At 39.1% G+C, this 22,297-nt stretch overlaps 1 protein-coding gene across 9 annotated transcripts in view; it reads right to left on the bottom strand.

Annotated features, from left to right (window-relative positions):
• ACMSD (aminocarboxymuconate semialdehyde decarboxylase) overlaps positions 1–22,297 on the bottom strand; it is a 58,564-nt gene that overhangs the window by 34,618 nt on the left and 1,649 nt on the right. For 4 of the 9 annotated variants that reach the window (XM_079135681.1, XM_079135682.1, XM_079135685.1 and 1 more), the window contains exons 2-5: positions 15,490–15,534; positions 5,949–6,045; positions 4,037–4,086; positions 2,512–2,748 (exon numbers count right to left, since the gene is read on the bottom strand). In XM_079135681.1, coding sequence (XP_078991807.1) covers positions 2,512–2,748; positions 4,037–4,086; positions 5,949–6,045; positions 15,490–15,534 — 429 coding nt within the window. Of the gene's footprint in view, positions 1–2,511; positions 2,749–4,036; positions 4,087–5,948; positions 6,046–8,772; positions 8,889–15,489; positions 15,535–19,168; positions 19,383–22,297 lie in introns of those variants that run through there. The other 5 variants (XM_079135684.1, XM_079135683.1, XM_079135687.1 and 2 more) reach the window with 5 other exon arrangements.

Here is a 22,297-nt window from a genome sequence, read left to right as displayed (position 1 = left end):
CTCTACAATGAGAACTACAGAACACTAAAGAAAGAAATTAAAGAAAACCTTAGAAGATGGAAAGATCTTCCATGTTCTTGGATAGGCAGAATTAATATTGTCAAAATGGCCATACTACCTAAAGTGCTCTATAGATTCAATGCAATTCCAATTAAAAACCCAATGATGTACCTTACAGAAATAGAGCAAGCAATTATGAAATTCATCTGGAAGAATAAAAAACCCAGAATAGCTAAAGCAATCCTCAGTAGAAAGAGCGAAGCAGGGGCTATCGCAATACCAGATCTTCAACTCTATTACAAAGCAATAGTAAGAAAAACGGCATGGTATTGGTACCAAAATAGACAGGTAGATCAATGGTACAGAATAGAGGACATGGACACAAACCCAAAGAAATACAATTTTCTCATACTAGACAAAGGGGCAATGGAGAAAAGATAGCCTCTTCAACAAATGGTGCTGGGAAAACTGGAAAACCATATGCAACAGAATGAAATTAAACCCCTATCTCTCACCCTGCACAAAACTCAACTCAAAATGGATCAAGGACCTCGGTATCAGACCAGAGACCCTGCATCTTATAGAAGAAAAAGTAGGTCCAAACCTTCAACTTGTTGGCTTAGGATCAGACTTCCTTAACAGGACTCCCATAGCACAAGAAATAAAAGCAAGAATCAACAACTGGGATAGCTTTCTTTCAGCAAAGGAAACTATCAGTAATGTGAAGAGAGAGCCTACAGAGTGGGAGAGTATCTTTGCCACTCATACTTCAGATAGAGCGCTAATTTCCAGAATCTATAAAGAACTCAAAAAACTCTACACCAAGAATACAAATAATCCAATCAACAAATGGGCTAAGGAAATGAATAGACACTTCACAGAAGAAGATACACAAGCAATCGACAGATATATGAAAAAATGTTCAACATCTCTAGTAATAAGAGAAATGCAAATCAAAACTACCCTACGATTCCATCTCACCCCAATTAGAATGGAGTTATCAAGAATACAAGCAACAATAGGTGTTGGCGAGGATGTGGGGATAAAGGTACACTTATACATTGCTGGTGGGGTTGCAAATTAGTGCATCTACTCTGGAAAGCAGTATGGAGATTCCTCAGAAAGCTTGGAATGGAACCACCATTTGACCCAGCTATTCCACTCCTTGGCCTATACCCAAAGGACTTAAAATCGGCATACTACAGATACAGCCACATCAATGTTCATTGCTGCTCAATTCACCATAGCCAGATTATGGAACCAACCTAGATGCCCTTCAGTTGATGAATGGATAAAGAAACTGTGGCATATATATACAATGGAATATTACTCCACCATGAAGAATGATAAAATTATGGCATTTGCAGGCAAATGGATGAAATTGGCGAATATCATGCTAAGTGAGGTAAGCCAATCTCAAAAAACTAAAGGACGAATGATCTGGCTGATAAGCGGATGAGGACATATAATGGAGGGTGGGAGGGGTTAGCGTTAGGGTTAGGGTTAGGTTTAGGGTTAGGGTTAAGGAGGATGGTAAGAATGGAGGAAGGAAGGACTGTATAGAGGGAAAAGAGTGGTGGGAGGGGTGGGGGAAAGGGAAAAAAAAGAATGAATCAAACAACATTACCCTATGTAAATTTATGATTACACAAATGTTATGCCTTGACTCCATGTACAAATAGAGAAACAACATATATCCCATTTGTTTACAATAAAAAAAAATCATGCTTTAAGATAATTTAGTCTGGAAGTTCTCAATTAACATACGAAAACACATGTGAAAAAAATCCCAGTTTTGTTAAAGTATGGATATATGCAGTTTATTTTTTCATATTAGGGATTGAACTCAGGGGCACTTAACCACTGAGCCATATCTACAACACTTTCTTGTATCTTATTTAGAGACAGGGTCTCACAGAGTTTCTTAGGGGCTCGCTAAGTTGCTGAGGCTGGCTTTGGGGTATATGTAGTCTTAAAAAAATGAAATGTACTAAAATGGTGGTTACTTTGAGTGGCAGGATTAAGGGTGATGTTTATTTTTTTTTCTTTATATTTTTCTGTATTTTCCATAGTTCTTCAAATTTATTTCATATTTTTGAAATATATTATGTATTTTTCCTAAACAAAGAACAAAAATTTTTTTTTTTGGCATGTCATTGACATAGTTCCATACACAATGCTTGTGATGAGGGTGATATTTAGGCTTCCAAATAAAAGATTAAAAGGAGAACAAGAGAGATAGAAAGAAGAGATATGTCATCACTGCGTTAACTCAGAACTGGCTTTAGGAGTATTTACATTGTCCTTCTTCTGTAGAATGGCCCATTCTTTTTTGGGAGGAGTTTTGGTAGGAGGTTTCCGCACCTCTTGTCTACATCTAAATCATAGACATTTCTGTCTCCTACCTCAGTGGAATGGCACCTCAATATTCCCACCAGCACCTGGCAAGGTTCCTAGCCCAGCTAGGTGTTCTGGGGCTATGCCTTGGTTGAGTGACAGTTGCGTACTCACCTCATAGACTGGGAAGAATTTCTGCTCATTCAGGTTCCACTTGTTGATGTGGGAGCCAATTTGGACCCCTGGAAAGCCCAGCTCCTGCACACAGCGCTCCATCTCCTTGATGGCCAGTTCTGGAGCTTGCATGGGCAATGTTCCCAGACCCACAAACCTCCTGGGGTGGCTGGCAACAGTGGCAGCTATGTCATTGTTTAATAGTTGGCACAGGTCCAAAGTGTCTTGAGGTTTGGCCTGGTAGAAACAGGAGGGGAAATAAACAGGCCATTCAAAACCTACTTCTTTAGTCATTTACTCTAAATAATACCTTCTCTTAGCTAAACTATTTATCCTTCTCAAAGGCTTCACCCATCAGAAAGCTGAGGTAGAAATTGAGAAAGGCACTTCCCACAGAAGATCCAATCTTTGCAAAAATCAAAGAAAACTGCCAGTGTATACTGGTCACTTAGATAAATTGAGGCTAGAATAGATTGCTGGACCTAGCATTCTAATTACTGGGCCATTCCACACTAGAGATGAAATGAGAATGGGCCATCACCAACTGCAGACAGATCTTGATGGCCTTCTCAGTTAGAAGCCCGGCTTTGACCCAGTGCCTGAAACCATTATCAGGTCACTTTCTTGTCACTCTTCTTTGAGGGATGCTAGTCTTGCTCACAGACCTTTACCATTCCTGCCTGTCCTCTACCTATCCTTCCTATTGGCTATGACACTCAGGGCTGGCCTCAGCAAAAGGCTAAGGCAGATAAAGTTTGTTTTTGATTTCCTTAACTCTCCCTTCTGCACTATTTTCTTCCTTTTGACATCACCCCATTACCAGGAATTTGGTACTCTACTGCAATTCCAGTCTGCCCACTTTGATAAGTTCAGGCACACTGAAGTTTTAAGGCATTTCATTTTAAGTAGTGAATCTAAACACAAGAGTTAAGAAGGATTAAACCACTAATACTGGACTTATGAGCACAGGTGGGGGAAGTATGTAGAGTGGGTGGTATTTCCATTGCTTCTTAAATCCTAACAGGAGTGAATATTTACTTGGTGGGGCAGGTACTTAGTACAAATTCAGCTTTGCACAGAAATTTCCATCTGCAGGCTCCAAATCATGCCTGAAACTTTCAGTGCTTGAGATTTATTAACTTAAGGAAAGGTACCCATGTCCAGGACTTACCCTTTGACTTGTGTATTTCCCTGGAAGAAGCAACACATTAGGTTGTGATCATCTTTTTTCAAAATCATTCTCACCTCAGAATACATTGACTTGTCAGTTCCCCAGCAAGGTATTGCAGGAATGAGTCACCAGACAGGTACATTCTGGTGGAGATGAAGGCTGAGTTCTAGTGGAACTTTAATGTGAGTCAGATAGCATCATACTGGCTACTGGACTGGAGCAAGGACATGGCTAAGAAAACAGCCTGGGAGAGGATACTGCTGTTGTTGTGGGAGGGGGAGGCTTGGCCCACTTGTTGGGGAGCTGGACAGGAGCCTTCCCCACCAAGGTGATGGTCTGAAGTTTTGCACTCACCCAGTAGCTAAACATGATGGGAACGGTGGAAAGAGCTTGCACTGATACTCCTAGACACAGACACAAAAAAGGCAGAGCTGGTGAGAAGAATAACTCAGGAACTACTGTCTTTCCCAGATTTAAGAGGCCAGCAAACCTCCACCCCAACCTCCTCCTGCCCTCCCTCCGTCGGTGCTCCTCTCTGTGCCCCTTCTCTAAGGCCTACCTCATCCATCAGCCTAAGATCTCGGGAGAGAGGTAAAGGTTGGACAAAAATTAGGTCATTCAAGGAAAAAAAGCTGGTTCCATTTTCCAAAAGTTTCTTCCACCCTCCTTCCTATAAAGTTTTATTTTAGCAAGACATTTTCCTCTGTCCCCGACCCCCCAGGATTTTTCATCTTAGGTCACACATGACAATGTATCTCTCCTTAATTTAGTTCCTAAAACAGCCTAGGTGGAGTCTCATTGTCTGAAATACCCAGAATAGGATCTTGAATTTGGCTCTAGAATCTAGGATGCTAAGAATCTCTTATCTTCAAGAGAGCCTACCTCCTGGAGCTGTTGCAGGAATTAAATAAATCAGAACAGTGTGTGACACAAAGTAAATGCTCGTAAGGATTAGTCATGATTATTTTCTCAAGGATGGTCATGGACTGGAACAACAACAGCAAAGAAATGTGTACTTCATCTACACTTCAGCCATAAATGATTTTTGATACTAGTTAGCCAAATCTCATTCCCACTAGTTTTCTCCTTGAAAGGGTGGGCTGTTTTTCTCTATTTACATTTATAGTAAAGCCTTGCTCTTTTTAAAAAATTTATTTATTTTGATTAGTTGTAAACAAATGGGGTACAACTTGTTTCTCTAGTTGTACATGAAGTAGAGTCATACCATTAAAGCCTTGCTCTTTGTTGTAGATCTATGAAGTATGTTCTTCTCCAGCTCCCCTCCCATTCCAGTACACTCTTAGAACAGGGGTTTATATACTGTTCTGTGAAATGGTCTACAGAAATGCTTCAGGCTTTCTGAAAAGTTTCATTTGAATGCTACCTAGGAATTGATATATATATATATATATATATATATGTTTATGTGTATGTGTAAGTATATGTATATAATATATGTATATAATATATATATTAATTTTTTGGTACCAGGGATTGGTACACTGGTACCAATTAAATCCAGGGCATTTAACCCCTAAACCACATCCCTAGCCCCTTTTATTTTTTATTTTGAGACATTTAAAATTTTATTTTATACTTAAAATACTTATATATAAAAATATCAAAAATATATAAAATATTTATATAAAATATTTTATTTTAGTTTGAGTTGCTGGGATTAGAGGCATGTGCCACCATGCTGGGCCATCTAGATATATTTTAAATTGTTAAAAAATATAGAAAGTGGGGCTGGGATTGTGACTTAGTGGTAGAGCACTTGCCTAGCATGTGTGAGGCACTGAGTTTGATTCTCAGCACCACATACAAATAAATAAAGGTTCATCAACAACTAAAAAATATTTAAAAAATATAGAAAGCAGCTGGGTGTGGCATACATCTGTAATCCCAGTGACTTGGAAAGCTGAGGCAGGAGGATTGCAAATCTGTGATTTCTTATTTTAATTGATTCTATAATAATTTGAACTAAAAGTTTTAAATAATAAAATGCCACTATTATCTTTTTGATGATATAGTATTCTATTTTAAACAGAACATGGCTAATTGTAAAGCATTTTAAAGCCACACTCTAAAAGCATTGTAGTAGAAGTCCCTCTCTTCCCCCACAGAAGCTGAAACAGCATGGCCTGGCAAAGAAAAGATCAGAATTGTTTTTGGGTAGGTCATGCCAAAAGGTCAACAAACTTTAAAGGCAGACATTGCTTTTATATCAGATGCAAACACTGGTAGCATTTCTCATTTTAAGTACCTTTCTGATCCATTTCTCTAATACGAACTTCTGGATCCCAACAGTTCTCTTGGACCACTCTGAAGACCTTCCCATCTTTCACCATCTTTGCTTCTCCCTGGAACAGAAAACTCACATCAGTAAAAGTTACCCTAAAGCCATTTGGATTAATTTTTCTTTTTTAGGCTTTGAAATATGTTTCTCTTCTAACGTTTATAGAGATTTTTACTTAATTCATATGGAAATAGAAATCATTCACGTAACAGGATTCAGTTTTTCTTCTTCATGCCTTTCTTTGGCCTGGAGTTGAAGCGGTGTGTTCTGTGGGTGTCAGTGACAGGACACAGAGAGGGCAAGGTCATGGTCATGGCCTTTCTGACCTGCATGACTGAGGAGAGATGATTATCTTGCTGATCTGAGCTACTGGCTACAAGACCCGAGAGGATGGCCCAGGATCTGGAAAATGTTCAATTTAGAACATTTCAGAATTGGAAAGGACCTTTGAGATAGACCATTAGTCCAACCCTTTTGCTTTATTGAGAGCAACATATGGATAGTGAAAGTAAGTGATTTGTTCAACAGAGCAAGTCACACTGATGTAAACACCTGTAGAAGGATGGAACGATGAAGTGAATCCACCTAGAAGAAGGTATAAACTTTTATGTTGAGCTGCTCACTTCCACTATGCATCATGCCTGACTGTGTACACTACCTTTTAAAATATTATCTATTTTAGCCAGGGGTGGTACACACCTGTAATCACAGATGCTTGGGAGGCTGAAACTGGAGGATTGTGAGTTCAGAGTCAGCCTCAGCAACTTAGCAAGGCCCTAAGCAACTTGGTGAGATTCTGTCTCTAAATAAAAAATAAAAAGGCCTGGGGATGTGACTCAATGGTTAAGCACCCGGGTTCAATCCCTGGTACCAAAAAAAAAAAAAAAAAAACAAAAACAAAAAAACCCAAACCATATACGTATATATATAGTAGATAAATCTTTAATATATTTATGGCATATAATATGATGTAATATAAGTATAAATATACATTATAAAATGGTTAAATCAAATTAATATATCAACTACTTCACAAATTTAATTTTTGTGATGAGAACATTTAAAATCTATTCTCTTTGCACTTTTCAGGTATATAATACATTATGATTAACTATAGGCACCATATAGTACAATGAGTCTTTTGAATTTATTTCTTATAACCAAAATTTAGTATCTTTTGATCTTTCCAGTCCCTTCCTATTCCCCCACCCCCAGCCCCAGGTAACCACCATTTTGTTACCTATTTCTATGATTTTGACTGTTTTAGATCAACGTGTATGATCATGCAATATTCATCTTTCTATGCCTGGATTATTTCACTTAACATAATGACCTCCATGTTCATTCAGATTGTTGCAAAAAATGGGATTTTCTTTATTTTTCATTTTAAAGAATGAATAGCTGGGTGTAGTTGCACAGATCTATAATCCCAGCAACTCGGGAGATAGGATGATCTCAACTTGAAGGCCAATCTCATAAACTTAGCAAGGCCCTAAGACTTTCCCCATCTCCCATCTGGAGAAGCCAGCCACTTTTCACCTTCAAGTGCTACAGTCCATTTCCATCTGGCTTACACGAGGAAGACCCAGATATTCACGTTCTCATTTTTCAGGGGCTGGGGACAGGTTAGTGAGCAAGTGACTTGTGTAATTGGGATAAGGGTCCATATCCCTGAAGAGCTGGATCTCTGACATCCAAACATCAGAACTGATATGCCTCATTTCAAATCCTCTGTTGACCATGCCAGCGTCTGAACCACCTTCCTAGGTTGGGCAATCTTCTACAGGAATCTTGGTGGAGGCAGGGCCTACCCTCCATCTACAAAATTCCCTAAGCCCATCCTCTCCCCATCCCAAATTTAGCCATTCAGTGTTTGGTTTTTAATCAAGCAAGTGATACAGAAGTCAGGGCAAGTGAATTTATTCTACTTAGTGGTCATGTCCATTGGCAGTGGTGGCAGCGTCCAGTGTCCAGCTGGGGGCAGCAGTTCCTATGATATGGCCTTAGTTGTGACTTTAATTGCTGACTTCCCTTAGTTTCTGCACATTTTATGAGCTTCGTTCTCCAGATATTCTTTAATTCTTGACAGGTTTAAAATACTTTCAACAAACTCCTTTTCTTCTTAAACTAACCATTTTTGATTTCTTTTGTTAGCAGTCAAGAGTCCTGACTGATATAGATTACACAAATGGGATACAGGAACACATGTCTTTCCATTTGGCAAAGAAGGGAAAAGAGATGGGTAATGGTAAAAGAGAAAAAGTTGGGAAATAAACTTCCATCTGGAAATTAGAGGTTTTATTTTTCTCTTGCTCTTTACTAGAAAAGCTTACTCACCATAAAGTACTGATATAGCAGCGTGTCAAAGAGCATGGTCTTTGCAATCAGGCAGACTTAGGTATAAATCTTATTAAATTATTTAGAACCAGTATAAATAGTTAATCTATGGGTCCCTTGAGTTTCAGTTTCACTTTTTCTATCTCTAAAATATGAATCAAAAATTTCATTTTATGATTCTTCCTTCCTGAGGTAGAATCCAAACATTTGTTTCCCAGTCTCCTTTTGTAGCTGGACTACCGGCAGCTACTCTAGGTGCTGCTGATTAGAAGCATCTGTTTTGGACTGGTTTAAAAGTGAGCAGTGTGAGGGAGCAGGTATGTGCAGGGTCCACTAGTAGATAAGGGTGTTGTCTGAAGTGTCACATATGATTCAGCAGTGGCAAAGCGTCTGGTTTCTAGACTCGGCAGCATCAGTGTGAATGTCCTGTCTAACTGGGACTGGTGACACTCACATCTCTGCAGGACCAGCTCATCAGGTGTGATGTGGGCATTGTTCAGGTAAGCACAGCCTCTGAGCTTGATCTCTGGCTTTCCCAGGAAGTCTGTGAGCTGGTTTTCCAAACTAGCTCTGTTGTTTGCAAATAAGAATAATGAGTGATACAGAAGATTCATTAATACAATGTTTGTAAAGAACTTAGCACCAGGCTAGATAGCATACTCAATAAATGACAGCCAGATTTTACCACATATTTAATTTTAAGGGAAGAAATTGCTTTCCTCTGGGAGATGCTAAAGGATGGATGTCAGACAAAGCAAAGCAAAGCATGTTAAACCTAGAATGGATGAGTTAGTTCAACTCTTGGTTTTACCAATGATTCCATATGTATCAGTGACTTCTTCAAGGTTATATACTTGGTATAGAGCTAAGAATCCAAGTATATAAAGTCATTTTCCACCCCACAGGGCTGATATTTGGCAATTGATGTCTATCTAGTAGGCAAAAGTTATTACCATAATTTCCCAAAGAGTTTGATTTTTTTCAGGGAGAGGCTGCTCTCTTTACATGGCAAATATTTACATGGTAGAAAAATCTGATTCACTAAATTTCTTTTTCTACATTTCTCTTTCAACTTTTCTAAATTTCTCTCTCTACATTTTTCACACTGAATCCATGGTAAGAAATGCGGGGTGATTAGGTCCTTTTTTTTTTTTTTTAAATACTAACCTCTATATCAACTAAGATCTTAAACTAAACTAATAACCCAGTAATTTGAGCAAGCCACTCTAATTAATTAACCAGAATCTAGGCCCATTTTTTCTAAACTCTCAAAAGAAAACCAACTATATTTAAAGAATTTTCCCAAGCCACCATTACTATCCAGATACCCATTTTAAATTTACTTCTAATATTTTTTAAGCTAAAGTAGTATGGTATAGTGCAAAGTGTGATACTGTGGGGGTAAGGAGCCCTGGATCCTATGTGTGAGCTACTTACCCTTTGGGGACCCCAGGTTCTAATGCTTTAAAATAAGAGCTTAGGGTAAGCAATGTTTAAGGTCTTTCTCTAGGCAGATGCTATGCTGTATCACTCACATGCCTCTTCAGAAATAAAGGACTTAATTTTCCCAGCTGCTGGGAGTATTGGCAGCAGATATGTCGCTCTTGATCCCCATGGGGACTGCCTTGGTTGAAGAAACTGCTACTCTCACGGTCCTGCTCCATGTCCAGGGCAGTTCACTTCCACTGACTGATTTCTGTAGAGGTCTAAAGATCCCTCTCTTTTGCCCTCTTCCTCCACCAACTTGGAACAACTCTGAATGTTAGCTTTAGTGCTCCATGTAGGTTCAGTTGAGGCCTCTTTTGGAACTATAGCCCAGCTTAATATTGCTCTCTGGTTGAACCTTCCTCCTAAAATATTAGAAGTAAATTTAAAATGGTTATCTGGATAGTAATGGTGGCTTGGGAAAATTCTTTAACTAAATATACTTGGTTTTCTTTTGAGAGTTTAGAAAAAATGGGACTGGATTCTGGTTAATTAATTAGAGTGACTTGCTCAAATTACTGGGGTTATTAATTTAGTTTAAGATCTTAATTGATATAGAGGTTAGTGTTTAAAAAAAAAAAAAAAGGACCTAACCAAGAGCAATTGCCGATATACTTCTGGCATGCTAATCTCAGTTCCAGAGTCTGATTCCTAGAGAGTCTAACCTGCGGAGCTACTGATTTTTAAGTTCAAGTCCTTTTATTATCCCCAAATAAGTCCAAATAATGCACTTTCAATATCTGGTACTGCAAGTGTCATCAGAAATGTATTCTGAAATTTAGTATTTCACCATCATGTTTCCATTCCCCTCCCCTACCTCTAATGTCCATTCAGGCTACCCCTCTGGACTAGGCAAGCTGTCATGCTGGTGGGGTTTGAGGTGTAGAGCTGGCAGGAATGGCCCAGACCCTGTCAACAATGAGCAATCTCTGTAATCACTCTACCTCCCAGACACTACAGTTCTGAAGGACAACTCCATGGGAAGACACTACTGCAACCACCTCAAACTCAGCACTTCTAACCTGTTCATCTCTCTCAATGATCTGCTTGTCTTCTTGGTGTGGCCACTTCTATCCTTGATGCCTGCATTATCTTTCTCAGTATTGAGACTATTTCAATTCCCTTTGAAATATGCCACCATCCAATCCATTTCCCAATGCCATTGATTCTGTCTCTAAAATAAGCCTGCAGTGGTCCACATTTGTCTACTTCTACTTCTCAGCCATTGTCTAAGTCCCCATTCTCTCTCCCTGAACAACTGCTCAGCCTCCACCTGGATCTTTCTGCTTCCTCTTTTGACCCCTTCTAACCATCTTCCACAAAGCAGTCAGAATAAGTTTTTAGATCCCTAGCTTGCTACTAACCCACTTAAAACTCTTGAATAGATTTCCATTGCCCTGAAGATAGAGTCTAAACTCCTTAACATGGCTGGTAAGACCCTGCATGAACTAACCTCTATAATTTCCTCACATACCTATACCTTTATAAATAGTCTCTTAACTCTTTTCAAAGTATTCTAATTTAATTGCCTCATTTGTTTTCTGTTTTAAACTTGATCGAGATAGTTTTAAAAAGAATCTAAAACATATTAAATATTTCTACAGGTGCATGTGCATGTAAATAAAATCATAGGAAAATATCTGGAAAGATAATCACCAAATTGTTAGTAAGGATTACTTTTGAGGATGCAGAGTACTGGTCCAAAGGAATTGTAGCTTTATCTCTAAATACTCAAATTTATTTATTTATTTTTTATAGTTGCATTTTTTAATTTAATTGCTTTTTATTTATACAGACTGAATTTTGATTCATTGTACACAAATGGGGTACAACTTTTTGTTTCTATGCTTGTGCACAATGTAGATTCATACCATTCATGTAATCATACATGTACATAGGGTAATGATGTTTGTCTCATTCCACCAACTTAAAAGCTCAAATTTAAAAAGGAGAATTTACACAAAAAGTCATTATACAATTAATTATCTTAACAGCAAATATATGAGATTAGAGAATTGTGCTAGATCAATGACTTTCAGTCAATTTTGACTGAGCTCACATTAAGAAATCTATTTTTCATTATGACCCAGAATACTTATCCATATATATTTATACAGATACAAATTGAGACAAAAATTTCATGAAACAATGTTTACTCTTACCATGAGCAATGCATTTTGCTATTTTGTTTTATGATCTATTTTCCTTTTTAAGCTGGCCTAACCCATTACACTGGTATTATGATTCACTGTTGTGTTGTAACCCATGTTTTCAAACACTAGACTGGATGATCATTAACACTACAGTTATTTAATTCTTTATCTTCCTGAAAATTGCTCCCTGCCTTGGGCTCTCCACCTTCACTGAACTCTCTTACTATTTATTATCTATTTTTCTCATTTGGTACAAAATTGCTGCTGACTATATATTCTTCATTCATGTGGGTGAAGAGAAAAATCTTCTGAGTAGGCCTCCTATGAGTGGGTGTCTTAGCTTGGGCTGCTATAACAAAATACCAAAGACTGGGTGGCTTAAATAAAATGTATTTCTCACAGTTCAGGAGGCTGTGGAGTTCAAGATCAATGTGCCCACTGACTCAGTTCCTGGTGGGCCCTCTTCCTGGCTTGTAGTTGGCTATCTTCATGCTGTGTCCTCATATGGTGGTGAGAATACAAGTTCTCTGGTGTGTCTTATAAGTCACTAATCCCATCATGAGGGCAACCCTCGTGACCTTATCTAACCAAATTACTTTTCAAAAACCCCACCCCCAAATACATCTGTTGGAGTTTAGGGCTTCAACATGTGAATTTTTATGAGATGCAAGTATTTGGTTTTCATAACAGTTGGGAATCAGGCAGAAGTATGTGTTTAAAAATACTAAGTATAATGTAAATTTTTATGTGTTGTGAGAGGGGTGTTTACACGTGTTTATTTGTGGCCCCAAGGTCCTGTAAAACGCTCAGTGGATTTTTTTAGATATTGCTGACCTACAGATTTGAAATGGATCTTATGTCTACCTTCCTGAGTTATATCCTTTAAAATACTTTCAGGTGTTCTAACCACCTCCGTCCTACGTAGCTCCTGACAGGTCATCATACTAATCAAACGCTGACTTGCTACTTACATTTTTGTAAATATTCAACTAAAAGGCAGGTGATATTTTACAATTCTGAGCAAGGCTTTACCATGGGAAGCAATTACCCCTGAATTTATTCTAGGAGCACTGAAAAACTAAAGGTTAAAAAGAGAAATAGGGCAAAACAGAGAAATGTTTTGGAAAGATCTTTCAGACAACAGAAATCTCTAAGGTAAATCAATCATGTGGGCAGAATATATTTGTTCACCAAAGGAATGTAGGAGAATCAAAAGAATTTTGAAATCCTAAACACTGGATTGTCTCATTGTTCTTGTCTAATTTACATAATGGTATACATTTACATGTCATTTTCTAGTGACTGTAATCCCTCACCACTGTAATTATGAAAAATGTAGATTTGGTTGTGTTTTGTTTTACTTCGTTTCTGAGAGAGAGGAAAAGGGAGTGTTCCTGTTTGGTTCTATTAGGCAATGACTGTAATCAGTTTTGCTAGAGGTTAAGTAGGTCAGTAGAATGTGACAGGAAAATATTATCTGTCTTGTTTTCTTTTGGAGATCTGCTGCTAAGTTTATGAAATCTCTTGACATTAAAACAAAATGAAATGAAAGTCATTCAGATCTAGTATTGAGGACAAACTGCAACCTGGGACATGGAGTAAGGAAAAAAAATTCACAGGCTGCCTGTCCTCCAGTGGGGGTTTCCTTGTATCCTTGTAGTCAGCTGTACTCATATTAAACCTTCTCTCAGAGAGACTTAAGGCTAGCAGAGAGCACAGCTCTCCAGCTAGAAACTAGTATTGGGAATTGTGGAGCGTGGCAGTGTTGAAATTGTCACTTAGTAGACACTCTTTGGAGAAGAATCTCAGGGATTTTGGGGTTTAAAACTCTTTCATGACTTCCCACTGCCTTCAGGATCAAGTACAAAGGCTTAAAACCATTTCAGGACCTAGACACCTAAGTCCTTCAAGGCCTGTCCGTCGAGTCTTCTACCTTCACTTCTCCAGCTTCTTCCCACAACTTTGTTCCCCAAACTCTTGCCTGCCTCTGTCTCTTCTCCATAAAACAGCCCAAGTTGTCTTTTAAAGTCATTAAGAATTTTCAAAGAATTTGCATTGCTTTGAGGATGAATTCTAGGCTCCTAGCATATCTTTAAGTCCCTATATAATGGATCCATTCCTACCATCTCTCCTTTTGCCACATTCCAGCCACATCGCCCTCCTTTCTAGTTCCTAGAACACATTGACTTGCCCCCCACTTAAGACCTTTGCTGTTCCTTCAGCCAGGAACATTTTTCAGGTTTTACTTTCCTTTCCTCCAAGTCTTTACCAGCTCACTGACCAGCCAGCCAGACTGTCACTCTATTTTTTATTCCATTCTCTGAATTGGTTGTATTGAGCACCATCAGGGTGGGAAATATCTCTGTCTTGTTCATCAGCATATTCCTAGTTCCTAGGTGAATAGGCCTGGCACAAAAAAGGTTTCAATAAAAATTAGTTGATGAATATATGAGTCAGGGGTTCTTAAACTTGAGTGTGCAACAGAATCACTAGGAAGATCTTAAAATGGACAGCTCCTCCTCCTATTCCCCTGACAAAGTTCCTGATTTGGCAGGTTAGTGGAATGGCCCCCTAATTTGTATTTCTCCCAGGTTACCAGGTGATGCTGTACCTGCTAGTCCAGGGACCACAATTTGAGAAATAATTGTGCTAGCTATAGCTTAGTGCTTGAGTTCTGAGTTCACATGTTTAATATTTCCATGACTTTGGTACCTGACTTCTTTTTCTGGAAAATTGTTTCCTTTACTCATTGAACAAGACTGTACCCCTGCTTCAAGACTTAGAATGGGTATCATTTTCTTCAGGAGGCCTTTCCCAGTCCTTGGTGTTCAAATCTGTGCCCTTTAGCAAAGGCATCTCAACCTTATCATACTGCATTGGGTTGACCCTGTGCATACTGTTTTTCCAGACCATGAATGCACCAGGGCTTGTGAGTCATGTCCATATTCTAGCTAGAAGCTTAAGAATGTTTCCTTTGAACTCAGAGAGAGCATCTGATGCCTCTGAAAATGAACTCTGTGCAGGTCTGGATTCCCAGTTCACTCTCAGGCCTTATTATTTGCAGAATGCTTGTCCTGTACCTTCCTCTTTTTGTATCATTCTCAGCCCTTAATAACAGTTGCTTCTCCCTTTTGTCTCCAGTGTTTAATTTCTCTAGCTTGTGTTCAAACCTAATTGTTCCATTTATTTGGTCAACCTTAATATACTGTAATAACCTGTGCAGAGGGTCAAGTCGCTTCCTTGAAGTATAGCAATAAATGCCAAAATTGGTTCCAGGCCAAAAGAGAGAGGGGCAGGGGAGATATTTCTCAATGGGTTCTCAAATTCCAATTTTATCTTCCTCAATGCCACTATTTGAAGTCACCCCCATTTTTCTTAAAAATTTTGAGAAATCGTGGTAGTGTTTCCTTTCTTACTACAAAGTTAATTCAAGGGCAGAAAAACTGAGTTCCCTGAGTTCCCTGCAATAAGGTGTCTTAAGGCTCAGGATGTCTCTGGGTCCTGCTCAAGCTCACACTTTGGGAAAAACTCACCTTGCTGTGGTGTTGGAGCTGCACCCAGCCTCCATAGCCGAATCTCTGTAGTGGGGAGAAGCATAGTTAGACTTGAAAAGCAAAGAAGAGAAGACTGGGCAATAAAGTGGGCATCCTCAGGGCAAAGGATCCTAAGCTCCATTCTTTCAGGCATAATTTTTCCACTTGTCCCTCTATCCCCATTTACCACTTATTCAATATTTATATTTCAATGTACATTTTCCTTTAAATGTATTTATATAGAAAGAAAATTCTGCATCTCAATGGTGTTATCTTTTAGTGCAGTTTGAAATTTTAAAGCAAAGATTAACATTGAGAATATTTGGTTATGTATTACCTAAAATCATCTCATGGAGGACCAGGAGTACATGGACCCTAAGGATTACCCTTTAGGAAATACACTGCTCTTCAGACTGTGGGTTGCAATTCATGAATAGATCATGAAATAAATTCAGTGACTAGGCCTAGACATTTTAAAATCATGGGATAGTATGTGTTGCAGATGCTAATAGAGTATAACTCATATTCCCTCCCCTTAATGCTCCTGGGTACAACAGCCCAACTCCAAATGTGAGTATCTGTATTTCTTTAAGAACTTTCCTTCTTCCCCTGGAAACTTCTTTGATCAAGCCCTTCTAACAGGTATGAAGTACCACCTGGAAATTAGTCCACCCTTGCCATCTGCCCAGCAGATCTCAAACAATGACTGAGGAAATTTGAATATAATTATACTGAATACACTAGTACTCCAGGCCTGGGCAGGATAATTCTGAGGCAAGGCACACATTCTACAATGAATAACAAACCATTTATTGACTGCCTTGCGTTTCCCTATCTTACCTCCCCACTATACTGGTGTTTTCCTGGGGTCACCTCCAAAGTAAAGTACTTGCATTTGAATCCTTGATTCAAAGACTGCTTCTTTGAAAACACAAAATAAGATAGTAAATGAATGGAACAGAATGAAATAGAGTAGAATAATATCTCCCATGTAGTAATAGTTTCATAAAAAAATTTCTCATTATGTATGGAAATGTTTGCACTGAGTCATAATATATAAAATACATCTCTTCCTGGGAGTCATAAATTAGAAAATTTGAAAGCTTAAGAATATATCACTTATTCAATATTTATTGAATACCTAAGGATGTTGGTATATATGACTCGTAAAATATTTCTTTTGTTCATTCATTCATTCTTCAACACCTCATGGATTCTCATGACCAACCTTACTAGAGTAGAGAAAATAAAAGAGGACAATTCCTGCCTATATGGAGCAGAGTGTTGAGAGGGAAGGGCCAAGTGAACAAGCAATGGAAGAGCTGTACAAGTGTACAAGATGCACTGTGATAGTGTTGCACATGCTCTCTGGGATCCTAGAGGAGGATGCTGATCCACACCTTGAGTCAGGTGGTATTAGGGGAGGGAGGTTGGAAAGCTGACTGGTATCAGATTGGAGAGAAACTTCTTATTCAGGATTTCTGTGCCCAAAGCCTGATGCGTAATGTGTGAATTAAGGAAGGAAGGGGTAGAAGCACAAGACAGCTAGATGAAGGAGCTTATCACCAACTCCTTAGACTATCAGCAACAATATGTAGATGAATAAAGCAAGCTGAATCTCATTTACATTTTTCACTTATATTTGGGTAAGGCCAGGTAACAGTGGTTGGCTTTCATGTCATGACCTAGGAATGTTACTTAGAGGGAGTCAGGTCTTGGTGGATCCCTCTTCCTAGATTCCTTATTACTTCCAGGCTGATTAGAAAGGTCTGGGCCTGGATCATAGTATAGCACAGGAGTGTTCATCTGTGACTGGGATCTGCCTCAACAGGCTTCTGTTCTTGAATTTAGCTCCAAATAATCATGTTATCTTTGGAGAGTTGTGTGCCCCCTCCCTAGTGACCTGCTGTGTAGCAGGCTGGCATGCAAGGGAACTGGTTGACCAGGCCCCAGCTTCTCCTCCCTGCACCAGATTGCTCCTTTGCCTGTGCCCCCAACCCCTCACTTTCCTCTCTTTGTATATTCAATACCTTTATACCCTTCTCTTCCTTGGAAAAAGCTTCCAAGTGACATATGTTGGAGGAGGAAGTAGAATATGACTTCCATCAGTTACACTGTAGAGTAAATTTGAGACTAACAATGTGCTCCTGAACTGAACATCTGTCATTGAAATCTTATCTTTGGTATAGAAGAAAAGGTTGCATTTTCTTCTTCCATCCTTCCCACTTTCTTTCCTTCCTTCTTCCCTTACTGTTACTGTTTCTCAATTCTCTAGAGAACCTTAATCTGTATGTTAACAGGTTAGAGGCATATTCCTTTTAGAGATGAACAGGGAGGCAAAGCAAAGGGATAAATCTGGCCACATGCAACAAATCACATCCACTTGACTTTGTTGAAGTAATTTAATGTCTCTAAGTTTCTATTTCCTTGCATGTAAAATGGAGTCTAATAACCATAGCAGAAACATAGGGTGTTATGGGAATTAACTGAGATAATGCATATAAAGCTATTGACATAATGTCTGACATTATCAGAGCTAATTATGCTGGTAGTGATCATGGAGATGGTGGAAGGGAAGCAGTGTTGTTGTTAGAGCCGGCAGTGGTTGTAATGGCAGTGGGGAGAGAGTAAGCTGGTAGTGGTAGGGGTTGTGGTAGTCAGCGTGGTGACAGTGGTGGTGATGGTGGTGGTCATAGCAACAGTAATGGCAGCAGCAAAGGTAGTAGAGGGGGAGGTGAGGTGTGGCAGTTGGCGAGGGTGATGGGGATGGCAGTCATGATGAAGCCTTATTCTACCTGCAGGTATAATACCTTGGGGTCAGACACTAATGAAAGCTATGAAAGAAGGAGGCTTTGTCACTCTGTGTTCCTTCCTTCCTTTCCTAAAAGGCATAAAGTATTCAAGTTACTCCACAAGCCCCTCACAGACCTAACCTATTTAGGGTAACTCTATTCTGCCCAAGATCTGGGCTCCACACAGTCCTCCATCTCTCATCCTGGATTGTGTCAAATTTTGGGTCTCAAGTATGACTCTGGAAGTGGTTTAGTCAGAGCATATGCCAGGAGACATTTACAGTCTGAAAGTGTTTGGCTGACACTGGCCAGTGTCCCATAGGTATTTATAGCAAGACAAATTAAAAAGGAAGTTTTTAAAAATTAAGGGAATTTAGTTTTATATACAAGAGGTATATTTCTGATTAGGTATATATGAATCAGAGTGAATGGACTGAATGACTTTTTGTTGTTGTTGTTGTTGAGACAGGTTTCATTGTATTGCCCAGAGTCCTGGGCTCAAACAGTCCTCCTGCCTCAGTCTCCAGAGTAGCTGGGACTACAGTTGTACACCACTGAGTCTGGCTCCTGAATGACATTTTCAATGTCCTTGAGACCTCATGTCTTCACATGGTAAATAATGAACCTCCTGGGTAATCAGTTATCTACTCCTGAGAGCAGTTGTTTAAAAGTCACATTATGCCTGGGATTTTGTCTCTGAAAACCTTACCTTGAATAAGTGTAGTTAAATCACTGCTAATGAAAAGAGATACAAATATATGCTTTTAAATTAAAGGCTAGATTTTTTTTTACCCCATTTAAAATTAGAAGAATCTTTGCAAGTTCTACTATTGCACACATAGTAGGGGGTCAACAAAGCCCAGCTGAAGAAAAAGTCAAAACCTTACCATCATCATTGTTGTTATGAATAATCACATTGTAGATCAACCTGAAACATCTTTCACTATGGCTTCTTGGGCCAGGATCCTCCTTTGTGACAGCAGAGAATGTGAGTCCTGATTCATCAGAAACCATTTAATTAAGTTCCCCCAAAACTATTGAGTTCCCACCTCAGATTTTTTAAAAGGATCCCGACTGTAACTCTGACTAAAATCATCATTAGCAAGTGAAAATGAAAGATTTCCCCAATCCTGCTTCTTTGTAACCATTAGTTAACCATCAGCCAGAGTGTGTTGATTCACTTTTTAGTTTCTTCATTGCATGAGGTCAAAGTCGTGGAGGTGTGTCTATTAATATTTAAAAAAAGAAAGGTAGGTTTAAAAAGAGATATTACTTCTTCCAAAGAGACTTCATCTTCTTAAATAAAAATGTACTGGCTTTTTCTTTTCATTCTTTTATTGAAAAAATAGTGAGAAAATATCAGAGATTGATTTTTAAAATAATATTTTCCCATTAAGAAACAATTTTTAAATTTTTTATTTTATTTGTTCTAATTAGTTGTACCTGACAGTAGAATGCATTTTGCTAATTAGTTGTACTTGACAGTAGAATACATTTTGATAGATAATACAATTTGAAGATGAAATTCTGCTACAGTTAATATCACATTACTACACATTCTCCTCTGACCATATAGACTAGAAATGAGGGGGCAGAGAGAAGGATCCCAGTCCCATTTAGATGTGTCACTGATCTTACTTGGCCAATGTGGCTGTTTGGGACTAGTTGTTTCATCACTAGCTTTCCAGCATTCAAAGGGAAACCTCTAATACATAGCAGATTTGTTCCTGTGGGCTGGAATCCAGGTTCCAAGTGACAAAGCCGCCCTCCGCTGGTTCATGTGAATGTGAGGAGTTGGGGGACAGCCTGATGTCAAGGGGAGAAGCGGAGAACAGAGGGAAGAGTGGACATGCTTTACAATAGGAATATGCTCCCTTGCCAGCTTTCTCAAGTTGGATAGAATGGTGATTCTCTGGAAGGACTATTGTGTTTCCATGAAGCTCTGGGTTCATTCCTGAATATCAAGCCTTTCATCTCTATTGAAAAGGGTTAATGACATAAATGTAATCTGCACATGTCACAAGGTTTTATATGAATCAAATATTTATCTCTGGTCTCTCTCCCTGGAAGAACAAAGTATTATGACCATTATTATCATTATTATTCTGATGACGCATATTATCCATGTGTTTGCAGCATGTGAGACTGCCGGATAAGAGAAAACCTGCATATTGGGACAAAATACCTCTCTCTTTCAAGAAAATGTCTGAGAGTAGGAGGGAAAACAGTATCAAGAGTCAAGAGGACAAGTGCTTGGGAAGTTTCCAGTGACAACTTGTGTACCCCATGCTCTTTATCCCACTGTTTGAAGCAGTTTAAACAAGAGCTTTAGGGCCTTGCATAAGGCAGGATACCTAGAAATTGTCAGCCCTAGGTGCTCGGGTCTCTGCGTAAATGGAGGCAGGCTTGGGAGTAGGAGGTAGGTAATGGGAGGTTAGGTTGTGACCCAAACTACTGAGAGAGAACTGTCTCTACTCTGCAAAGAGGAGGCAACATTCTAGGCCCCTGTGGGTCTTCTGCTGGGGAAGAAGGCTGGAGCCTTTATACTTGTGGCTTATTTAGGTACAACTTTCAGTGCTCAGAGGGAATGTCTCATTGGGACCTGGTTTAATAGGAAGACAACCATTCTTCCCAAGACGGAAGGGTATGTTTCCCAGAAACAATAAGCAATGGATTAAATAAGTTTAGGGGTTTCTGAAGCTTGTTTTTAAGTTCAAATTTCACACTATGAATGCAACAAAAGCAGATAGACTAGACTGGTTTCTCTTTTTACACCTGTCTGTGAAAGAAATGGAAATTTTTTTCCTTAGTGATGAAAATATTTTAGCTGTGACTGGCTACCCCTCTTTTGTCCATTTGGGCTGCTATAACAAAATGCCACCAACTGGTGGCTGATAAAAAACTGATATTTATTTCTCACATTTCTGGAAGCTGGAAACCCAAGATAAGTCTCTGGCAGATTTGGTGTCTGCTGAGGGCTCATTCCTGGTTCCTAGATGTTTGAGTCCTCACAGTAGAAAGAGCAAGCAAGCTTCCTTGGGCCTATTTTAAAAGAGCATTGTTTCATTCACAAGGGCTCTGCTCATATGACCTAATCACTTCCCAAAGGCCTCATCTCCTAGTACTATTGCCTTTGGAGTTAGGATTTCAACATATGAGCCTTGAGGGGACACAAATATTTAGCCCATGACACTCTCTGAGCCTCAAAATCCTTGTCAGGACAAGGAGGTGGATGCCATGGAGCTTAGAGTCCCTGTTGTGGTGACTTCTCTAGTGGATGGGTCATGATGGCTAGCTCTCTCAGGTATAGGTGGGCATTGTCCTCTGGAGACTGCCACAGTAGTTCCCAAAGCATTTCATGTGGGTATTCTTTGATATTCAAATAAAGAGAAAAACTAAAATGTTGGAGTTAATACTCTGCTGGGATAGATCAAGAGCTATTATATAAAATATCACCTTCTAAATATTTTTTCTAAAACTATCAGATTAGGAAGTATAACCTATTCCTTTCATTAGCTGTATCATAAATTAATTTATCGATTATGCCATTCCTGGTAACTACTCATAAGTGAAGGGCAGAAAATGGTGAGTACCCCACTTGACCCAGCTATCCCACTCCTCAGTCTATACCTGAAGGACTTAAAATCAGCATACTACAGTGATGCAGCCTATCAATGTTTATAGAAGCTTAATTCACAATAGTTAAACTGTGGAACCAACTTAGATGCCCTTCAATAGATGAATGGATAAATAAACTGTGGTATATATACACAGTGGAATATTACTCAGCCTTAAAGGAGAATAAAATTGTGGCATTTGCAGGTAAATGGATGAAGTTGGAGAATATCATACTAAGTGAAATAAGTCAATCCTAAAACACCAAAGTCCAAATGTTTTCTCTGATACGTGGATGCTGACCCATAATGGGGTGGGGAACAAGGGAAGAATGGAGGAATTTTGGATTGGGCAGAGGGGAGCTGAGGGGAAGGGAGGGGGCATGGGTGTGGGAAAGATGG

This window comes from Sciurus vulgaris (genome assembly GCF_902686455.1).
Source record: "Sciurus vulgaris genome assembly, chromosome: 3".
In the NCBI taxonomy this organism is placed as follows: domain Eukaryota; kingdom Metazoa; phylum Chordata; class Mammalia; order Rodentia; family Sciuridae; genus Sciurus; species Sciurus vulgaris.
Note: the sequence above shows the minus strand (reverse complement) of the source record. Positions and strands in the feature narration are given on the sequence as shown.